General features: G+C 43.5%; 2 protein-coding genes across 2 annotated transcripts in view; one reads left to right on the forward strand and one right to left on the reverse strand.

Moving 5' to 3' along the window:
• UBXN6 (UBX domain protein 6) overlaps nt 1-21906 on the forward strand; it is a 1665022-nt gene that overhangs the window by 708276 nt on the left and 934840 nt on the right. The window lies entirely within an intron of this gene.
• The window catches only part of LOC122788309 (RAF proto-oncogene serine/threonine-protein kinase-like), a 78766-nt gene that overhangs the window by 38407 nt on the left and 18453 nt on the right, over nt 1-21906 (reverse strand). The window contains exon 2 of the mRNA XM_044055400.1: nt 20670-20808. Coding sequence (XP_043911335.1) covers nt 20670-20808 — 139 coding nt within the window. The remainder of the gene's footprint in view (nt 1-20669; nt 20809-21906) is intronic.

A 21906-nucleotide genomic window follows, 5' to 3' on the forward strand; every position in this document is an offset into this window, starting at 1 on the left:
AAATATACCAGTTTATTTTACCCCAGTTAGGCTACCACATACTCCCCCATCTTAAAGATGCACACACAACTAAAGTAAACAAATACATCGCAAAAAGGGAAAGCCGCTCAAGCCATAGCCAGACAAATGGCACGCAAGCAGAAAGTTTAAATCCCAGGACTAGTTCAGTTCGAGAACATGAAAAATAAAATGGCTGTTCAAACTCTTTTAGGTTAATGTAGTTTATCAATGCACTGATGACCAGTAACCGCTAGATCAGCTGCAGCGCAACCTCATGTCCGTATCATAACGATGGTCAGCAGTGATGTGAGGAGAAGCTCAGGTCAGTGTATAATCTTCCAGCACGGGAATGGACACACACACACACACACACACACACACACACACACACACACACACACACACACACACACACACACACACACACACACAGACACACACAGACACACACACAGACACACACACAGACGCACACACACACACACACAGACGCACACACACAGACACAGACACACACACACACACACACACACACACACACACACACACACACACACACACACAGACACACACACACAGACACAGACACAGACACACAGACACAGACACACACACACACACACACACACACAGACACACACAGACACACACAGACACACACACACACACACACACACACACAGACACACACACACACACATGCACAGACACACACACACACACACACCACTGTTGACAGCCACGTTCTCACAGACCTGTCATCATAAATGGGAATGACCACTAGAATTTAATGCACTGCTGCTAAAACAGAATCACTACAAACGCCACAGTGTACTGTGATCATATCCAACTCCTAAGAAAACCTTCCTCATTTTCACATTCTGCTATGTTGTTGTTGTCCAGCTGAGAAGAACTATGCTAAGCAAAAGTCGCCACAAACCAGTTAATTATCTACAGCCCATCAACACCTCAACCCCATCAGTGACCAAAATGAAATACCAGTTTGTTTCAATAAACAAGTCACAGAGGACGCATTCAGAGATATTTTCCACAGTTGTAAACGGAAAAGGTTGCTGATCACTTTATTAAAATAAATAAAATACACAAACATTGCAGTAAAATCAAAGCATTGTAATGGACAAAGCACAGCAAACAAATTCCCAGGGCATACCTACGTATAGTAATTTTCCTTATTTGGGAAGTAAATGAGGTGATAAATACTAACTGAAACTGCCGCACAATTTGCAAAAATTGTTTCCCACCCGCAGATTAATTTTGCTCCCTTTTGTTGGCTCACTGTCTCTCACACACTTGCAAGTATCCAAGTTAAAAAATAAAAAGTTAAAAAAGACATTGCACCACACATCTCCTAAATGTACGGCAGGTGCTAGTGACAGTTCTGGCATTAAATACATGCTCACAATTACATTAATTTTGCTTTTGTACTGTTCACGGCTGAGGCCGAGTTATTTTTGCTTATCTGTACTCTGGAACTAAAATTCTAGCTTGCTGAAGAAGCCGCAACACTTGCTAGTTTGCAGAATGCAGGCTACTGTGCATTTTTGGTCAGCTTGAGCTAATACCAAATCTAGGTAGTCAGTCTTCCCTGTCCTCAGTTACAGTCACATATAAATAGATCTGGTTTTACACATTTATAGCATTCTTTCTAGACTCAGTCCTTTAGGTCAAGCACAAGTTATCTATAAGCACCCCTCCTTATTTAAAAACATAACGGTTTACTTATATAGCTGACCACACACACACACACACACACACACACACACACACACACACACCAGTACCATCAGTGTCCCCATTTGAGTTAGTCTTCTGCTTCAGTCATCCCAGTACCTGTTTCCAATGTCCTCAGTCCCGTGCAAGCAACATAAAACAGCTTTCCCACGAGAGTAGAGTAGGCAGGCTCCAGCCTGCAGACGTTGCAGTCCAGATCTCTTCCAGTCTGATCACTGAATAGACTTCTGGGCAACAGACCTACAGGATGCCTTTTTCCTAATCCGGACTTTGTTTTAGCAGTCTAGTTCCAGGAACGCAGAGCATGCATGCGCGGAGTTCCGGGACTCACAATTTTTTTTTCTGTTTTTGTTTTCCTTTTCTTTCCACAGCTGGGGGGTTGCAGTCCTATAAGACGAGCCACCCATGGTACCATGTGCAAGCTACTATAGTGATATTGGATGAGGGAGAAATAGCATAAAAGAAAAACCCTGTTGCTGACTCGGGCTTGCATTTAGCAAGTTAAGGATTATCACAAAATACAGCTTTCAAAGTAACCTTTATGTGGTGAAACATAAATATAATTGTGTTTGGTTCTTCGGGGCAGCATAAACTCCCAGTATCTTTTAGATTTCACAGAGCTGGATTTTTGTGCAGTTAAAGGAGCTGTAGCAGGTCGTGAATGCTTGGAATGTAGAGCAAATTAGGACTAAGGGAAAGATAGTGTTAAGAAAAAACAGGAAGAAAAACAAACAGTAACTGTAGAGGAGTAGTATTTGTAGACTGTTACTTCAGTTGTAGGAATCAGTACAATGCAACATATAAGAAATATGTATTACTGACTACAGCAAACCTCTCGGCACCTTAAGGCAAAAAATAGACCATTTCAGTGTCACTACACCTAAGTCAGCAACTCACTAAGTTGTACTTGAAGAAAATATACAGCCTCCGGTACATACAGTCAGAGATAGTACCTACACAAACACACTCCAGCTCAGCAGAATACAGAGGTTACTAACTTAAACAGATATCATTTAGAACAGTTCTGATGCAGGTAATTTTGCTTAAAAGTACACACTGACCAACTGTAAACATTCACACAGAGCATAGCTGCATAATAATGCATGTAAGATAGAAAAAGAATTTCATTCTTCCTCAACTTCATACACTCCTAACCCCCTTCCCTTTGCTCCTGGAGAGACCTAAGGAGCATTACTTTGGGAACAATTGCTCCTGGTTTGAGTTCCTGTTGTATTAGTTTAGCCTCTCCCTTTTAAGTTTTCTTAAGGTATTATTCATTGTCTACTGAGGGCAGTAAACTCGATCTGAGGTATGTTAGGATGGCAGGGCATTGTGGGTAAAGGGAGGAGCTTGAGAGTTAGAAATGAGGACCTGGAAGAAGTGCCCAGCTGGGATTTGAGACCAGTTTATTTTTAATAGCTGCCATTTGATTCATTCAGACCCTTACCCTCTCTGCCATTCCCGGCACACTCAAAGGGAAAGTTCAAACATCCATAAGTCAAAGGAACAAACTGGATAAAATATTAATTATACTATTAAGTATAGCAGTCTTTAATAGCCGCCCATTGATCATTAAGCTTCCCCCATCCCACTTTCTGCCTTTCCTATTACTTTCAAAGGGAAAGATCATCATCCTTAACTCAAAGGAACAAACTCTAGCCAAGAATGTTACACTATTCTGTTAAGCACTATACCATTTAAGTCTGCTTTACTTTGGAATTTTATATCTTTTATATCCTTATAGCTGTGTACAGTAGCTGGGTTGAAGTTCTGACCTGCTGTGAGTATAATCCACTGATTGTTACTTTTGGGTTCTCCAAGCATTCTCAGCAAGTGGATCTCGCTCCATTCACCCTTGTTTTCCTGGAGCTCAATCCACTTCCCTACTCCACCCCCAATTCCCACCGACCCCCTCCTTATGCTACTTTCTTCACCATCCCGTAACAGATTTGACTACCAAGCATCAGCATAGTTCAAAACTCCATCCCCACAGTATATTTACCTGTTATCTTAATCATCTCAGTCTCTGTTTCATCGATCCCAGCCAAACCCTACCAGGTTTGACCACTCAGTGACAAGACAGTTAAAAAAAAAAAAAAAAAAAAAAAAAAAAACCTCCCAGCAATATATTGCTTAATCTCTTAATCACCACAGTTTCTTTCTTTACATCCCAGACAACCGTTATCCTTTTACACCACCCCAAATCCTTCACTTCTTCATCTACTTTTCATATAAAAGATGTTTTCCTAAATTCTTACTTTATACCACCTATTCCCCCGATCAGTAACTCGTAAATAAAATGCTGCTCGTATATTATTCTCTCATTTCCTAGTACTGACCTCCCACTTAACATACTATCATTTTCCATTAAACTACACTAACACAACCCCAGCCTCTGACCTCCTACTTAAGCTAGACAATTAGAATAACTATTCTAATAGATTTGCTAGCATCATCAATCTCTCCAGTAGTCTCTGTCGTAAATACAGAATACATCACTGTGATCACTCTCCTTCAAAACAAAATATCTGCTCTTACTCACTCTTAAGAATTATTCCAGATTTTTGCTTGGGAGCTCAAAGATTGAAGTGTGTAGGGACATACACCCAAACCCTGACCTGACTAATCTAACCCCAAATCTCAAAACTACCAGTTCCTCCAAGCACCATAACAGCCCAAATACCTCCCCTCCTTCAATTGCAAGCCATCCCTTTTCTAATGCATCCTTTACTCCTTATTCAAAGACATCTTCCACCCAATGCCGATCCATTTCCCATTCATGGACATTCCAATCCTTTACTCCTTATTCAAAGACATCTTCCACCCAATGCCGATCCATTTCCCATTCATGGACATTCCAATCCTTTACTCCTTATTCAAAGACATCTTCCACCCAATGCCGATCCATTTCCCATTCATGGACATTCCAATCCTTTACTCCTTATTCAAAGACATCTTCCACCCAATGTGATCCATTTCCCATTCATGGACATTCCATTCTCCCACTCCCATCAGTCACATGCCCAGCCAGAAAACTAAGTCTGATAGCATTAAATCTTCATAGTATTTGTAACAAAATTGTAGATCTGTATGCCTGGACATCACTTTCTCCCCCAGATATACTAGCCATGTCTGAAACATGACTTAAATCCAACATGAAATAAACAGAAATACTACCTCCAGGCTGTAGTATTCTAAGGACTGACCAACTCCACAAAAAGACTTAGCCCTACTGTACGCCAGCTTCTATAACTTCACCTATTCCAACTTCATCTCCAAATTTCACTCCGCCAAAATACCCATAACACTTTTAAAGCTAAACTCTAAACAGAACTCTGTATCATTGTAATTTACATCCCCGCTGAAAGCAACATACCCATATTCGAAGGAGGTCTCTCCTGAGTATCATTACTTAAGAGAAAATCGTCCATATTCGAAGAATGTCTCTCCTGAGTATTTGATGTTATTTTTTGTATTGGTTAATTTGGCTTTCGACTTTACATAAATATTGCACCATATCGGTCAACAAATGTAAAATAAAAATAAATAAATTACTTGAGAAAATCATCCATATTCGAAGAATGTCTCTCCTGAATATGGACAATTTTCTCTTAAGTAATAACATGAGATACTCAGGAGAAACATTCTTTGAATATGGACAATTTTCTGTTAAGTAATAACATGAGATACTCAGAAGAGACATTCTTCGAATAGGGATGATTTTCTCAAGTAATAACATTAGATACTCAGGAGAGATATTCTTCAAATATGGACGATTTTCTCTTAAGTAATTACATTAGGGATTAGCATGCTCGGGATTAACTAACCTGTGGAACTTGTTTAACTTGCTTACTTATGTAATCACTGTAAATAGTCTGTTTGTAATATGTAATGCTGGTATTATGTAATGCTGTATCTGCTTACCCTTGGAGCTTTCCTCCCCGGGCCTCTGCTGAAAATGGACATGCATCCAGTCGAACTATCCCGGTCAACAAATGTAAAATAAATAAATTACTTGAGAAAATCATCCCTATTCGAAGAATGTCTCTCCTGAGAATCTAATGTTATTACTTAAGAGAAAATCATTCTGAATGATGTCAGTATTGACTGGCAAAATGTAACATGTGACCATCCCTCATCCTGCATAAATTTGTTTGGCCAGACTCAGCTAATCACAGCACTTACTAGGTACAACAAAAGCAATAAGGGTGACAAGGCTTAGGGGAAGTGGCTAAAAAATAAATCAGCAATACAGGGAACTTCATGATTAAGCTAAAAATGAAATATACAAAGATTAGAAGCAATGCTATGACCAACTACAACTTAATCATAAAAATTATGCAAAAAAATTCTTGTCCTCTATTCACACACTACTCAGTGCCAACTCAGAAAAAGATCTGTATCCCTCTCAGACCTGCCCTCACTTTGAAATACTGACTACATTTAATAAGTCCTTTATAGAGAGTATTGCTGCCCTCACTAACATCACCCTCCCCTACACAAACCCATAACATACTACCAACTGCTCCCTCCACTACCACATTAACCTCTGAAAAATATGAATCTAAACAGTTCTTAGCCACGAATGTGAACAACTTTACCTTAAAACCTGTAACAATATCCACTATAAAAAAACGCTACTTAAATCTTGCTCCTCAGCTGCTGACAGCCTCCTACCTAAATACCCTCAAGATGGCAGCAGAAGATAGATCCATACAGGAATCTTATGTCCCAGCTGTTTGGAAAAGATCATATGTCATCCCACTGCAAAAAGGAGTAAACTCTACAGACGTCTCTTAACTTTCATGCCATTGCAATTCTCTCCCCTCTCAAAAATCCTAGAAAACATATCCATACTCAGTTTCTTCACTGCCTCCTCTCAGAAGAGCTCTTAACCAGTATTCAACATGGACTCCTCCCTGGCCATCGTGCAACTATTGCACTGTTATCCTTTTTAGATAATACAAACAAGAAAATGGACTCTGGCAGACTTATCTCTTCCATATTTCTGGATCTGTCCATACCCTCTGATACCATTTCACATGGCAAACTCCAACTGCACCATCTCAGCCTTTCCCCGTCTTGATACTCTGGATGATAGGGTTTTGATTCCTTTTAGGCAACTGTTTTTGAGGAGGTGCTCTGGGTTCTGCAGGATGCCAGGAAACCCAATAACTGAAAATCATATATGTCCTAACAGAAAACATTTTCTTTCTGGTGCCTCTGTCACCATCAGGATCCTGTCTCTGTGCATTGTTACTGTTATGCAAGAAGCCCAGAATTTATGGACAGAAGATACACAAAAATATTGAGAGTACTTGGAGGAAAGAAAACATGCTTGCACAAGGAAAAACTGTCAAACACTTCAAATGCAAATGTATGTACATTAGTACAACAGATTAAAAAAACATTATGTAGACCAAGAAACCTTGGGCCATTTGGGAAAAGAAGTGACTGAAGTGAGAAAATATATAAAAGAATCTAGATATTTTTGAAAAGTAAAAAAAAGAAATATGGACATGGGAAAGAAAGAGAGATTTGATATGGTGCAATAAAGTCGAAAGCCAAATTAACCAGTACAAAAAAGGCAGCCCCAAAGATATTTAAGGAGAAATACAGGCAAAGGCATCCAGATATGGAAAATTTCACAATAAAAAAAATATCACAAAGAGGGAATGCAGAAAAGATTATTAAAATAGAAGTTTAGTTTTTGTTATTTATTTTACATTTGTTGACTGGGAAAATCCGACTGGGTGCATGTCCATTTTCAGCGGAGGCCCAGGGAGAAAAGCACCACAGCAAAATTCAGACAATCATTACAAGGAATACAGAGGTGTTCATATTGCATAGAAAGGAGCAGACATTGACAAGTAACATATTATTCATGCTTAGTTCAAGATAACATAGCAGGTACTAAAGTTAACATAGATCATTGTCAGGCAAAGTGAGATTCAGGTTTAACAGTATTGTATAGAGTACACACAAATATTCAGTTTCTGGTTTAGATATTCCATACTGGTGAAGGTAGAGTAGAACAGAGTAGTGATGGAGTTAGCCAGGTAGGTAAAAGAGAAATAGTAACAGGGTAGGTAGGTAGAGGGGAATATTAACAAGGGAGAGGTTGGGAAGGTTGATAGGATGACAGGGTAGGTATGAGAAGCAGGAACGTGAGGCAGTTATGTATGTAGTAGAACTGGGGGTACAGAGTGTGTGAAGTAGTTAGTGCATAGATAAACTAGTAGTCCAGCAGTGGTATATGAGTGAGTGATAAAAACTACAGAGGTGGCATTGTAGATGGAGTTGGAGGAAGTTATAATGGCTGTCTATGTTGGAATTATAGATAAACTCACTAAACTAGGTAACACTCTGGAATTATAGATAAACTCACTAAACTAGGTATAAATCCCTATGTCACAAGATGGGTTGCCAACTGGCTCACTGACAGAACCCACACTGAGAAAGTACCAGACTCCAAATCCGACTTCAGACCAGTGACAAGTGGAGTACCACATAGTTCAGTCCTGGGTCCTCTCCTGTTTGGTATCTACTTCTCTGAAGTGCAGGCTAACACAGAAGGTCTTTGGCTAACGAAGTTCACAGATGACTGCAAACTAGGAGCCATAATCGAAACTCCTAACGATGTGACATCCTACAAAAGGGCCTTACTGAGACAGATGCCTGGTGTCAAAGCCATGGCCTCAAGCTCAATGCCAAAAAGTGCATTGTCATCCCCTTTGGTAAAAACTCTGTACCCATGAACTACAACATAGGCGGTAGTATACTTAACACTGAAAGTGTGATAAGAGACTTTGGGACACAGGTGGACAGTAGTCTCTCCTTTGATAATCACATTGCCACAGTAGTCAGGAAATCCTTCTAAGTGGCACACCTCATCACAAAAGGTTTCTCATCCAGAATAAGAGGTCATTGTTCCCCTCTACTCATCACTCATTAGACTCATTATAGAGTACAATGCCCCTTTTGGTATGTACCTCACAAGACATCTACAACAACTGGAAAGGCCACAGAAATACCTGACAAAGATTACTGGCCTCAAACAGATGCCCTACGCAGACCGTCTCAAAAAACTCCAGCTTTACTCCGTCGCATATTGCCTACTCAGAGGTGATCTCTGCCTAACATACAAAGCTATGTCAAACCCAGAGCTGTTGGACATGCTACACTTAAAGAAATCCCAATCCCTCTGAGCTGCACACTCTAGGGACCTAAACGTTGTCACCACATTAAACAGAACATGCTGGAGGGATAGATTTCTGTCCCAGAGACTTCCCATACTCTTGAATAAACTACCTACCTATATCAAACAAAGCTCCTTATTAGCACTCTTCAAGAAAAGTCTTTATGATTGGATGGGAAATAGGAAATTCACCCCGGGGATCACCTCTGTGGCTCTGCTCGACAGTGGCACAGGAAAATAATTTTCTTGGGTGGCAAAAGCCAGGGTACCTTTTTGGCTGGGCTTGTATAGGCCCCAGGGCCGATAGCCTAGTACCTACCTATGAACCTATGAGATGAGGCTGTAGCAGTGGGCAGGGTAAGCAGCGGGGGGTTAGCCAGGTGGGGAGCATGTGCAGATACATGAGTGCTTTAGGTGTTCCTTCAGGAGTCTTTTAAATGTGGCCTTTGAGACAGCTGAGGTAATAGAGGTGGGTAGGGAGTTCCATATTTTGCCAATGTAGTTGGGTGAAGAGGGAGCCCCCTGCTGTGTTAGTTTTTGTGATCTTAATTATTTTTTTTTTTGCTAGAGCAAAGATGCCTGGTATTAGCTTGAGGTACTAATAGATTAGCCAATGGTGGGGTTTTGTCTAGGAATAATAGGACATTGTGGGCAAAGGATAGTTGATAGTTTAGGAGAGTAGGGAATTCAAGCCAGTCAAGTGGTTTTAGGGATAGGCAGTGATGGGCACGATAGGGGACACCTGTCACGAATTTTGCAGTTTGATTATAGCAAGTGTTGAGCTTGGCAATTTCAGTTTTGAGTAGGTATGTGAGAATGGGTGAGGAATAGAGCAGTGTAGAGAGAAGGTGAGTTTGAGCAATTGATGTTATGTGATCCTATCTCGCCTACATTCTGTACTGATGGGCTCGGAGCCGGGGCTCGGCTCCGACTCGGCACGCTATGCTATAGAGCGAAGCCTCTTATTGGCTGAGTTATTCTCTATCCCAGGATGCACCACCACTAATCCCCCAGATCTCGTTTGCCGCTTACAAGCTAGGACGTGGTCTCGAACTTGGCTCAGCTAAGTGCTGTTTTTTCTTAAAGTTTTCCTGTCAGGAAATTCTTTATTCTTTACCCAAAAGCTGTTTTAATAGCTATCGTTGTGTATCAGTGTGTTTTTGGATAAATTTTGTGGTGAATTTCTGTGATTGAACAGGGAAAGGTTTTCCGTTTAAGTTAGAGGGGCCTTCCCCTATTCTTTAGTGAGTCTTCTTATTTTTAGAGAGGTCAAGTACCTGTTTAAGTTAGAGAGTTCTTGGCCCTCCTTTTTGGTGTTTTTTGTACTTGTACTTGTTAATTTTGGCCTTTCGTTTTAAAAAAAAAAAAAAAAAAAAAAAGGTTTTATTGTTTAAAATCTTTACTCAGTGACATACATAGTGTTTTTTTCTACTGATATAGTGAGTGGTTTACAGGCATTATGTCCAAAGAGCATAGACCCTCAGGATTTAAGAAGTGCACGAGATGCAACTATAAAATGTCCATCACCGATGATCACTCCTTATGCGTGTACTGTTTAGGCGCCAAACACCTACAGGAGTCTTGCAGCGTGTGTCACGCTTTTTCCTCTAGGGTCCTCCAAGAGAGGAAGAATAAATTAATCTTGAAAGGGCTGATTAAACCCTCCTTCGAGGAGGCCTTATCTTCCTCTTCCTCTCCAGCCAAGAAAAAGAAATCGTCGGCTCCGACCAGTCCGTCGGAACCGACCAGTAAAAAATCTAGTCAGGCTTCTCCATCGGCTCCACGGACTTCGGAGCCGAGGGCGGAACGGTCTGCCTCGATGCCTCCAGTCCCGACTCCTCTGGTTTCGGAGCCGATGGCTGGGGCTTCGAGAGGCGGGTCACCTTCATCGGCTCCACTGATTTTGGAGCCGATGAGGGTTGCCGGCTCAGACTCTTCCCCTTCGGCGCCGAAGCCCTCCTCGGCACTGAGGGAAATTGTTTTGGAATCTCCCTCGGCACCGATACTGGTCGAGTCTATTCGGAGCCGGTCCCCCAGTCCTTCAGTGCCGATGGAGAAGTCGGTTCGGACCCGGTCGGTCTCCTCCCGATCTTCCAAGATGTCGGATTCGGACATCGACAGGGTGCTCCTAAGACTGTTTCAGTCTCCTGTATTCCAGAAATTAGTTTCGGCTCCAGCCCATTCAGCTTCAGAGCCGATGGCCCACCCTGTAGTTCTGGTTCCTCCTCCAACAGCCTCGGCACCGTTGGAGCCGGTGCTGGTGGAGCCGATGGAGGTTTTCGGGTCGGCCCCGACCCTTACTCCAACCCTGGCTCTCGAGTCGGAGTTCGGTACACGGACCTCCTCCGTCGGCCCTGGGGGGGACGCTTCGGGACCGATGTTTTCGGTTGCGAGCCTTCCTCTCGGTGCGTCGGCTGCAGGGGTACCGTCTACTGTTGTGGCCACGGGGGTTGGACCTTCCCAGGACTCTGGCGGTCCGGCCTTCAGGGCCATGAGGAGTGCTTTGGCCAAATCTTCTTTGGCTACCTCCACGGTCTCACCAGCACCTTCCCTACACACGGAGACTGGATCTTTGGTAGTCCCCCTGTCCCTAGACAGCGGAGACCCGGGGCCTGAGGTCACCCCCAGTGGGGGTTCCCCCCCTCCTGGAGGTCCCTCTGAAGCTTCTTCAGAGGAAACCCCAAGGAAAAGACTGTGCAAGAGGAAGCACGTCAACTCCCCCGATGAGTCTCTCACGTCGGACACCGATCTTGATGATGCGGAGGGGTCCCCTAAGTCGTCCTCAGATGATGTCTCCTTTGCAGACATCTTGGAAGCCCTCAAACAACGAGGCGGCTGGCATTCCAAACCCCCTTCTGCTGATGAGTCGGTGTTCCTCAAGGCCTTCAGGGCTCAGCCCTCCGCCTCCTGGGTGTCTCCGCCCTTCGAGCTCCTAGATTTGATCTGTGGAAGGGCGTGGGAACATCCAGACTCTGTGGAACCGGTGCCTTCTCGCCCAAATAAGTTCTTATCAGCACCCCCAGAGAAGGAGTTTTTGACCAAAGGTGTGGCTGTAGATGCCTTGGTGGTGGCATCTGCTACCCAACAAGATGTAGCAGAGGCTTCGACGTCCGTCCATCCTCCTAATAAGGAGTCTAGGAGCATGGATCGGTACGGGAAGCGCACCCTCAGTTCAGCGGCCTTTACCTTAAGGTTCCTGAACTATTTAACGCACTTCACTAGATTTCAGAGGGATCTGATCAAGGAGCTTTCAGATACCCTCTTGGGTAACCTACCTAAGCAGCTGGCCCAGACGGTTGGCTCTCAGTTGGCTATGCTGTCATCGATATCAAACTCGTCCATGAGGCTCATTTCATATGCAGCCGAGGGGGCGAGTAGAGCGGCGGGTACGGGTGTTGCTCTATGGAGGCAAGCCTGGCTCCGCCTGTGTCATTTTGCGGAAGCCTTTAAGTCTTCCTTTGCCGACGCTCCCTTTGATGGGTCCTCCTTGTTTGGACCCAAGGTAAAGGACACATTGACCCGCTGCGAGCAAGAAGGTAAGACTTTGACTGCCATAGGGGCACGATTTTCCACTCCCTTTCGGCCTTATCCCAAGGCTAAAAGAGGAGGGAAAATGTGGTTCCGTAAATCCCAGAAGTCTTATCCCTCGCAGCAGGACGATCCCCCCTTCTAGAGGCAGAGGAGGGGGAAATTTTTCTGGAGGACGCCGTCCCAGAGGCGGCAGAGTCCCCCGCAACACTGGAGACCGCGAGTCCTTTCGTGGCTCTTCAGCCTTCCACAATCCCTGAAGGATTGCCCGACTGTGCAGCTCGAGCCAGTCGGGGTCGTTCGAGGCACCTAAAAGCCTGGGAAGGTATCACTCAGGACCGATGGGTGCTTCGAATCATCGCCGGAGGTTACGCCATCCCCTTTTCTCACTCCCCACCGCCGTCCAAGAAAATCCTGGACCCGCCACCCAGTCAGCGGGAAATCGCAGCCTTAGAAGTCTCAAAGCTGCTTCAAAAAGGAGTCATCCAACCGGTCCCCGCAGACCAGATCGGATTAGGGACTTACTCAAGATTCTTTTTGGTGCCAAAAAAGACCGGGGACTTGAGGCCCATTTTGGATCTCAGCATCCTAAATCGATCAGTCAAAAAGTCCAAGTTCCGAATGGTCACCTTACAATCCATTCTCCCACTGCTGGAGAAAGGTGTTTGGATGTGCTCCATAGATCTCAAGGACGCCTATTACCACATCCTGGTAGATCAGGCGTCCAGGAGACATTTGCGCTTCAGCCTGGGAGACAGTCATTTTCAGTTCTGCGCACTGCCCTTTGGTCTCACCACAGCCCCCAGGGTGTTCACCAAATGTTTGGCGGTCGTGACTGCTCACCTGAGGAGTCTAGGATTCCAGGTGTTTCCGTATCTGGACGACTGGCTCCTAACTGCCACCTCCAGGCGTCTACTATTGCAGAACCTACAAGCCACAATATCACTAGGCACTTCCCTTGGAATCACCTTCAATTGGCCAAAGTCTGTGTTGCTGCCATCTCAGCGTATAAGGTTCATCGGAGTAGAGATAGACTCAAACCGAATGCGGGTTTATCTTCCTACAGAAAGGATACAAACTATACAGGCTCAAGTCCGAGCCTTGCTTCTCAGATCCAAAGCTCCAGCCAGGATGGTCCTGCAGCTATTGGGCTCTATGTCGGCCACTGTTCTTCTAGTCCCTTTAGCAAGATTGCATATGAGAATTCTCCAGTGGCTCCTTTCGACACAGTGGTCCTTTCAGGATCTCCCTCTCAAGTCACCTCATACGGATCACGGAAACCTGCAAACGGGACCTTCGCTGGTGGCTGGTGCCCTCCAATCTGGATCAGGGACGACCCTTTGTTCCACCTCCTCCTATGGCCACATTGACAACGGACGCCTCCCAGATGGGGTGGGGGGGGCATTCCCTGGGCAGGTCAGTCCAAGGCAAATGGCATTCAGAAGAGAGTCTCCTTCATATCAACATTTTAGAAATGAGGGTGGTGTTTCTGTCTCTACAAGCCCTCCACAATTACCTCCCTCAGGGCGTAATTGCCGTTCACTCCGACAACATGTCAGTAGTCTGGTATCTGAACAAACAGGGAGGGACCAGATCCTGCCCTCTTTGCAGAGAGGCCATGAGAGTTTGGGAATGGGCAGTGGCAACCAGACATTTTCTGGTAGCAACTCATATCCCTGGCAAATCAAACGTGATAGCCGACAGACTAAGCAGAACTATCCTCTCTCCTCACGAGTGGTCTCTGAACGATGCAGTGACAACTCAGATCTTCAGCAGATGGGGAACTCCTTGTTGCGACCTTTTTGCAACCCCGCTGAACGCGAAGTGCAGAAAGTTCTTCTCTCTCACTCCAGCTCCGGGGGAGAGTCCTATGGACGCATTAGCCCATCTTTGGCCCACCGGCTTGCTATACGCCTTCCCTCCAGTTCCCCTCCTTCCCAGAGTGATCCAAAAGGCGTCTCACTTGGGGAGCAAAATGATTTTAGTTGCCCCTTACTGGCCTCGTCAGGTATGGTTCCCCTATCTTTGGAAATATGCACTGGACGGTCCATGGTTCCTGGATCAGATCCCGAACCTATTGATTTATCAATCGGGACAACTCCATCAGTCCCTTCACACTTTGAAGTTAACAGCTTGGCTCCTCCTCTTCCGACTATAGTCAGGAATCATACCTTAGACCCGGAAGTCATACATATCTTATCCTCGGCCCACAAGTCTGCCACTAAGAAATTGTATACTAGCAAATGGAAGAGATTTGCTATTTGGGCTCAACTCCGGGGTCTGGATCCCATCACTGTTCCGGTATCAGAAGTCCTGAAATTTCTGACTTCCCTATTCAATCAAGGTTCTTCAGTCTCTACCATCAAGGTCCAATTGGCAGCTATTTCCAATTTCCATGAATCTATAAACCCACCTTTAATGAGCAACAGATTGTGTAAAACCTTCATGAAAGGTGCTGTGCTTTTACAACCTCCGATTTCTCATCCTGCTCCTCTGTGGGATCTCGATGTGGTGTTATGTGCCTTAACCTCCTCCCCCTTCGAACCGGCAGCAACATGTGATTTGAAATTTCTTTCTTGGAAAACTGCCTTTCTGGTCGCGATTACTTCTGCCAGAAGAGTTTCAGAGCTTCAAGCTCTATCTGTAAAACCACCGTACCTGGTTTTTCACAAAGATAGAGTATCCCTCAGGCCTGATCCATCTTTTGTCCCTAAAGTTTGTTCCAGTTTTTGCCTGCAACAGTCATTAGAACTTCCAGTTTTCTTTCCAAAGTACTCAAACAAAGCGGAATACATCTTCCACACATTGGATGTTCATAGGCATTGCGTTTTTATTTAGACAGGACCCAACAAACACGGAAAACAGATCAATTGTTTGTGTCCTTTTCGGATAATAAATTGGGCAAAGCCGTCACAAAGGTCACTATTGCCAAATGGATCAGGGACTGTATTAGTCAGGCTTATTCCTCTTCTAATAAAGAGCTTACAACCTCTATCAAAGCTCACTCTACAAGAGCTATGGCTACTTCAATAGCATTCCATTCTAACCTTGCCATTAGTGACATTTGTGCTGTGGCTACATGGTCTTCCCCGCACACTTTCATTTCCCACTACAAATTGGATGTGGCATCTCGGGGGCGAGCTTCATTTGGTTCCACAGTGCTCAGGAGTGTTTTCCAGTGAGCCACCCAGGAATTAGGTGCTAGGGACGCTGTCCCATCAGTACAGAATGTAGGCGAGATAGGATCACATAACATCTTTTAGTTATGTACTTACCATAACTTTAGATGTTTGGGATCCATCTCGCCTACATTCCTAATAACCCACCCTCCTTCCCCCTGCCTTGGAGATCAGAAGAGATCGGACGGTCCAAATTCTATTGTTTCATCTTGAAACATCTGGCAATGTTATATAAACAGTTATGTGTGTGTGCATGAATGCGGACAAACAAGATCTGGGGGATTAGTGGTGGTGCATCCTGGGATAGAGAATAGCTCAGCCAATAAGAGGCTTCGCTCTATAGCATAACGTGCCGAGTCGGAGCCGAGGATCGGCTCCGAGCCCATCAGTACAGAATGTAGGCGAGATGGATCCCAAACATCTAAAGTTATGGTAAGTACATAACTAAAAGTTATCCTGGCAGGTTGCGTTAGGAAGAGTTTATTTTTATATAGACTGCCCACTTTTTTGTGGATATTTTTAATGGTTTGGTTATCGATGGTAACTCCTAGCAATTTGGTGTGAGTGTCGGGGGAAATTATGATGACCCCAAAAGTTCCTCACCAAAAGGATAAAGGGACTCCAAAATCTGTCATATGCTGCCAGATTGAAGAAACTCCAGCTCTATTCAGTCGCATACCGTCTGCTCAGAGGTGACATGTGCCTGACATACAAGGCCATGTCCAACCCGGAATTAATGGACATGCTCCACCTCAAAAAATCCAAATCCACCAAAACCACTAGAGCAAGCGACTTAAACCTTAGCACGGATATAAATAGGACGTGCTGGAGGGATAGATTTATCACTCAGAGACTCCCTATGCTGTGGAATAAAATCCCGGTCCATGTGAGGCAGAGCACCTCGCTGACTCTGTTCAAGAGAAATCTAGACCTGTGGATGGGAGATCGTAGGTTTACCCCGGGAATCATCTCTGGGTCACTGCTGGACAGAGGCACAACAAACTAATGGGCACAGTATTTTTTCATATAAGGGGTGGCGTAAGCCACAATAATTTGGGCTAGGCTTATAAATGCCTTAGGGCAGATAGCCTAGTATAAACCTATGAACCTATCTCTGGATACCATGTTAAATGGAATGTGTATGGTGGTAGATTTGTTGGGTATGAAAAGTAATGGTTTGTTTTTTTGGGGGGTTAGTTTTAGGTGTTTGCTAAGAAACCATTTTTCTGTGGTATGGAAGGCTTGTTGGATTATAGAGAGAAGTTTCTGAGGGTCATTGGCTGAACAGACAAGTGTAGCATCATCAGCATATTGTATAACTGCTGCATCCTGACAGTGTGATGATTATTGGTGAAAATGGAGATTAGGAGAGGACCTAAAATGGAACCTTGTGGGACCCCTGTGGTGATGGTTAGCAGGGAGGATAAGTAATTGCCCCACCGTACTGCTTGTCAACTTCCTTGTAGGTAGTTCTGAAACCAAGCCAGGGTTTGGTTACTTAGTCCAAGGTCAGTAAGGGCATGCAGTAGTATGAGGTGGTTGACCATATCAAAGGCCTTGGATAGGTCCAGAAGTATGGCAGAGGTTAGTTTGCCTATGTGCTTGTTTTGGTTGATGAGGTTTGTGTAGGAATGTAGGGCAGTGTTGAGCTCACCTAAATCCATGCTGTGTAGGAGAGAGACGTTGGTTGTTAAGCTGGTATGCCATGAGTTGGTTGTGGGTGCATTTCTCAAGTATTTTGGCCAGAGGAGACAGAATGACTATGGGGTGATAGTTGGTGAGTTCAGTGGAGGTTCTGCCTTTATTGAGGGGAATAATTTAGGAGGCTTTCCAGAAGGGTGGGATTAAGGTTTCTGAGATGGATCTATTTAGTAGGATGGATACGGGGAAGGCAAGTTCATTAGCAGCCAGCTGATGGAATTCAGCAGGTAGCCCATCAGCTGCTAGTGTGGTAGGTTTGAGTAGCAACTTTTTGACATAGTTGGTTGGGATGGGTTGAAATTGGAAGGTAGTTTTAGGTCTACAGGTTCTGGGTGATTAGCAGTGGTGGTCGTAGGCTGTTTTTGAACAAGGTTAGAAATAGTTTCTATGAAGTATTTGTTAAATGCATCTGGTATATTTGTGATCTCATTAGTGGAAGTAGGAGATGGGGTGGAGGGTCCGCCAGGGTATAGTATGTTTATTCCTGCCCAGAATTTCTTGGGGTTGTTTTGGTGCTTGTTTTGTAGCTCTATGAAATAGTTATTTGTATCTAGGAAGACTGATCTTTTTGTCTCATTTCTGAGCTGTTGGAATTGTACCTTATCTGCTGGGGTTTTTGTGGCTCTCCAGATATACCAGGCTTTGTTTCTTTTGGAAATTCTCTTTTTAGTCTTTTTGGTAAGCCAGGGGGCTGGTTTTGTTTTGAGTTTAGTGATACGAGGTGGGGCATGGGTATTTAGGATACTTGGGAAGGTGTTTTTGAAATGGTTTACGGCTTCTTTTAGGGGTAAAATCTTTAGTATGTTCCAATTATGGTGTTTTAGTTTGAGTTTGAATTTGTTGGGGTTAAAGTTTTTTGTGTTGTGGGTTGTTTGTGCTCTGGAGGCAGGGATGGATTGGTTTTGAATTTTAATAGAAAAGTGGGTTGATGGTCACTGAGGGAGTCCGGGTGGACACCTGCATGGTATGGGGTGTTGGTTCTGTTTATTAGTATCCAGTCTAGGAGGCTTTCTTTAATTTTTGGATTTCCTAGTCTAGTGCTAGTTTGGATAATATGTGAGAAATTATAGAGGTTAATATGGTTGGTGGGGGTTTAAGGCTGAGCAGGTATTCCAAACTATGTTGAAATCACTGAGTATGATGATTTCCTGAGGGAGGTTTTGGCTTGACCATTGTAGGAAGGCTTCCAGGGTTGGGATGTTATTGCCTGATGGTATATAGCATGTGACAATTATTGACTTTTTGTTGCTAAGTTTGAGTTTTGCTAGGAGGATTTCAGAGTTGTTGAAAGAAGGGGGTTGCAGATTAATTGTGGTGACATTTAGGGTGTTCTTATAGAGGAGGGCTACACCCCATCCTTTTTTAGATAGTCTATCTTGGTGGAGTACATTGTATCCAGTAGGTAGTGGGCTTTAGCCAGGCTTCTGTCAGAAATATATCAGGGCTCTAGGTGAAGAGTAGTGCATGTAGTAAGTGCACCTTATTGTTAACACATCGAATATTTAAGCACATAATTAGTAGGCTGGCTTTTGGTCTATTAGTAGGTAACTGGTTTGAGGAGAAGGTGGCATTTGCTGGGGTGGTTTGTATAGGGTTAGGCCCTGGATTAAGGTGAATATCACCTGCCAGGATTAATTGGTAATTATGTGGTGCAGGAGTTTAGTAAGTTTAATTAAGGTGGCTATGCACTTGTTAGTAGTAGGTGATTTGGGGTACCATAAATGAGTTTGGTTAAATCATAATGTTATGGTAGAGGTTTGGTGATATGTGTTGGTTATAACAAGGAGTGCTAGGGTTATAAGTAGATGTTTGTTTTGTAGGGCTAGCATAGGTTGTATTTAGTTTGGTGTGGTAAGAGGTGAGGTTAGTGGTTTAGTGTTAGGATTGATAGGATAGGTAGTGTGCATGAGAGTGAGATGACTAGTTTGTGATAGTGGGAGGGTGTCTTTGTTGTGGGTGAGTGTGTGGAGGTGGATGTTAATTGGTAAAGGTAGTGGAGGGTTTGGATGGGAGTATGGTCTGTGATTGGTTGGATGTGAGGCAGTGTATGGTCTGTGACTGGTTGGATGTGAGGTGGGTGAGGATATTTAGGTAAAATACTAGAGGCAGTGAGGGTGGGTAGGAAATGGGGGCAGGGTAGGGGAGCAGAGGGAGCCCGAGCATTAGCAAGGGCGAACGGAGTGGGCAGCATCGAGGTATCGGGCAGGGATCCTGAAGAAAACTATCAGTAAGCTTGACAAAGGTAAGCTACCTTAAATCAAGCTTTATGAAGTTGAAAAGCAAGCATTAGAAGCCAATTTGAATGATGAGCAGTGGGCTATCCTAAATCAAGCTTTATTCTGTTTAAATTCTACTATTAAGAAGCCAATTGGAAAGATATTAAGTAGGTTGAAAGTGGGGATCAGCAAGGAGCAGAGATAGGCTTTCAAATTGCGGGGGGGCTGCTGTAGAGTTCAGGGCTTTACTTTTGGGCTGGGGACTTAACTGCAGTTAGCACCTTGCCAGCTACCAGTCCAGTGAAACAGTAGCAGAGTGGAAATAATAACCTGAATTATTTATAAGGAGCTGATTTTCAGACTGTTTTTGGTGTTGTCACATCTTGCAGTAGTTCTGGGCGAGGGTTTGATTCCCAACACAGTGGATGTGTTGTGGAATAAAAGAGATGAGAGGAATAAATGAGCAGTTGTATGTGGGAGATTGGTAATATCTAATTGCTATAAAGAGTAGTTGTTAGCATTTCTTTGGGGTAATAAGAGGAAAAAAGTAAGGTCATGACTATTGCACTGAGGGTGGGAGAAACTTTAATTATGTGACTGGCCAGAATGGAAGTAATATTTAAGAGCAAGTCCAGGGAAGAAAATAGAATGAGGCACAGGTAGCTGCAGGAATGGGGACTTCGTAGTAAGCAGTAGTTGTAAGAGGGACGTCACTGCCTGATAGTTAGTGGGACTGAGTAAAGAATTCTGAAAGAAGCTAATTATTTTGGCCACCAGGTAGCACTGTGTGCTGCAGATGGGGCCAGTTGCTAGTTGGTAATGGTAAAGTATGAACGCAGAGAGATTGAGATAACAGAGAGTGAGTAAAACTTGTTAGACCAATATTGGCGGTTTGTGAGTCTTAGTATGAGAGGAAGAGCTGAAATAGGACAGTAGCAGAGGTTTCTAGAAGGGGATGGAGTGCAGAAATTAGAAAATTATTTGGACACGGCAGTGCTGTAAGTTCCAATCAGTATGCTATACTAGGGAGCGAGCAGGAAATGAGATAACAGCGCTAGTGTTATTGGTAACAGTGTATTAAACAGAAGAATTTACGAGCATGGGGACTAGCTTTTTTGAAGAAAGCTACCATTGTTACAGTTCTGGCCCGGTTAGCAGATGTACATTCTTGGGAGTCTATACCATTAACAGAGTTCAATACACTGCTTACGTGGATAGCATTAGAGTTAACATGCTAAATAAAAAGCAGGAAATATATCTGATAGTATAGCTGGAAATATATGACTATACATCAACTAACAAGCTAGATAATATTAGGAAATATAGCTGGAATTACATCACTTTACATCAGCTATCTTTAGCAGGTTTAAGCACATGTCATCACTCCACAGACTGCTCTAGGGTTAGCACGCTAATAAATATCAGCTGTAGTGGCTATATCGTGGCGGCAGCTATGCACAGATTATTCTTCAGTATATTAAGCATGCCGAGTAAGATCTCCCCAGTGTTAACTAAACAGTTGTTTCACTTGCAGTCCTTGTTCGTACAATACTACATATTAACATGTGCCAGTACAATCTTTTACAAGAAATGGTAGCAACTCGCTTACATTTGTAGTACACACACTGGATTGGTAGTGCAGGGAAGGGCGATCTGCAATTGGCGCCCAAATGCTGATGGATTTAAAACTTCATATGGGTCAGGAGGCAAGGGGGAGGGGTACAAAGGGCTGTAGGTAGACATTGAGATGATGTGTACCGAGGTCTGTGGGCAGGGATCCTGAACAAAAACTATCAGTAAGCTTGACAAAGGTAAGCTACCCTAAATCAAGCTTTATGAAGTTGAAAAGCAAGCGTTAGAAGCCAATTTGAATGATGAACATGAGATATCCTAAATCAAGTGTTGTTCTGTTTAAATTATACAGTTCTACTATTAAGAAGTCAGTTGGAAATATATTCAGTAGGTTGAAAGTTAAAAAAAAATAAGTGGAAGTTATGGAATCCTAAATGAAGCTCTATTATGTTGAGATTCTACTATTAAGAAGCCAATTGGAAAGATATTCAGTAGGTTGAAAGTAAAAAAAAGTAAAAGTTGAAGTTATGGAATGCCTGTGAAGTGAAGGATTTAATGTAGAAGACCTAGCACAGGTTGCATCACAGCGTGATGGAATGAGTCCCCAAAGTAAGGAGAGACAGGAAGATAGGAGACATGTGAAGAAGAAATATGGACGTAAGAAAGAAAAAGAGACTTAATATGGTGTAATATTTATGCAAAGGAGAAAGCAAAACTAATTAATACAAAAAGAGCAGCACCAAAAATATTTGAAGAGAAG

This window comes from Protopterus annectens, chromosome 13.part0 (assembly GCF_019279795.1).
Source record: "Protopterus annectens isolate FY-2018-M chromosome 13.part0, PAN1.0, whole genome shotgun sequence".
In the NCBI taxonomy this organism is placed as follows: domain Eukaryota; kingdom Metazoa; phylum Chordata; order Ceratodontiformes; family Protopteridae; genus Protopterus; species Protopterus annectens.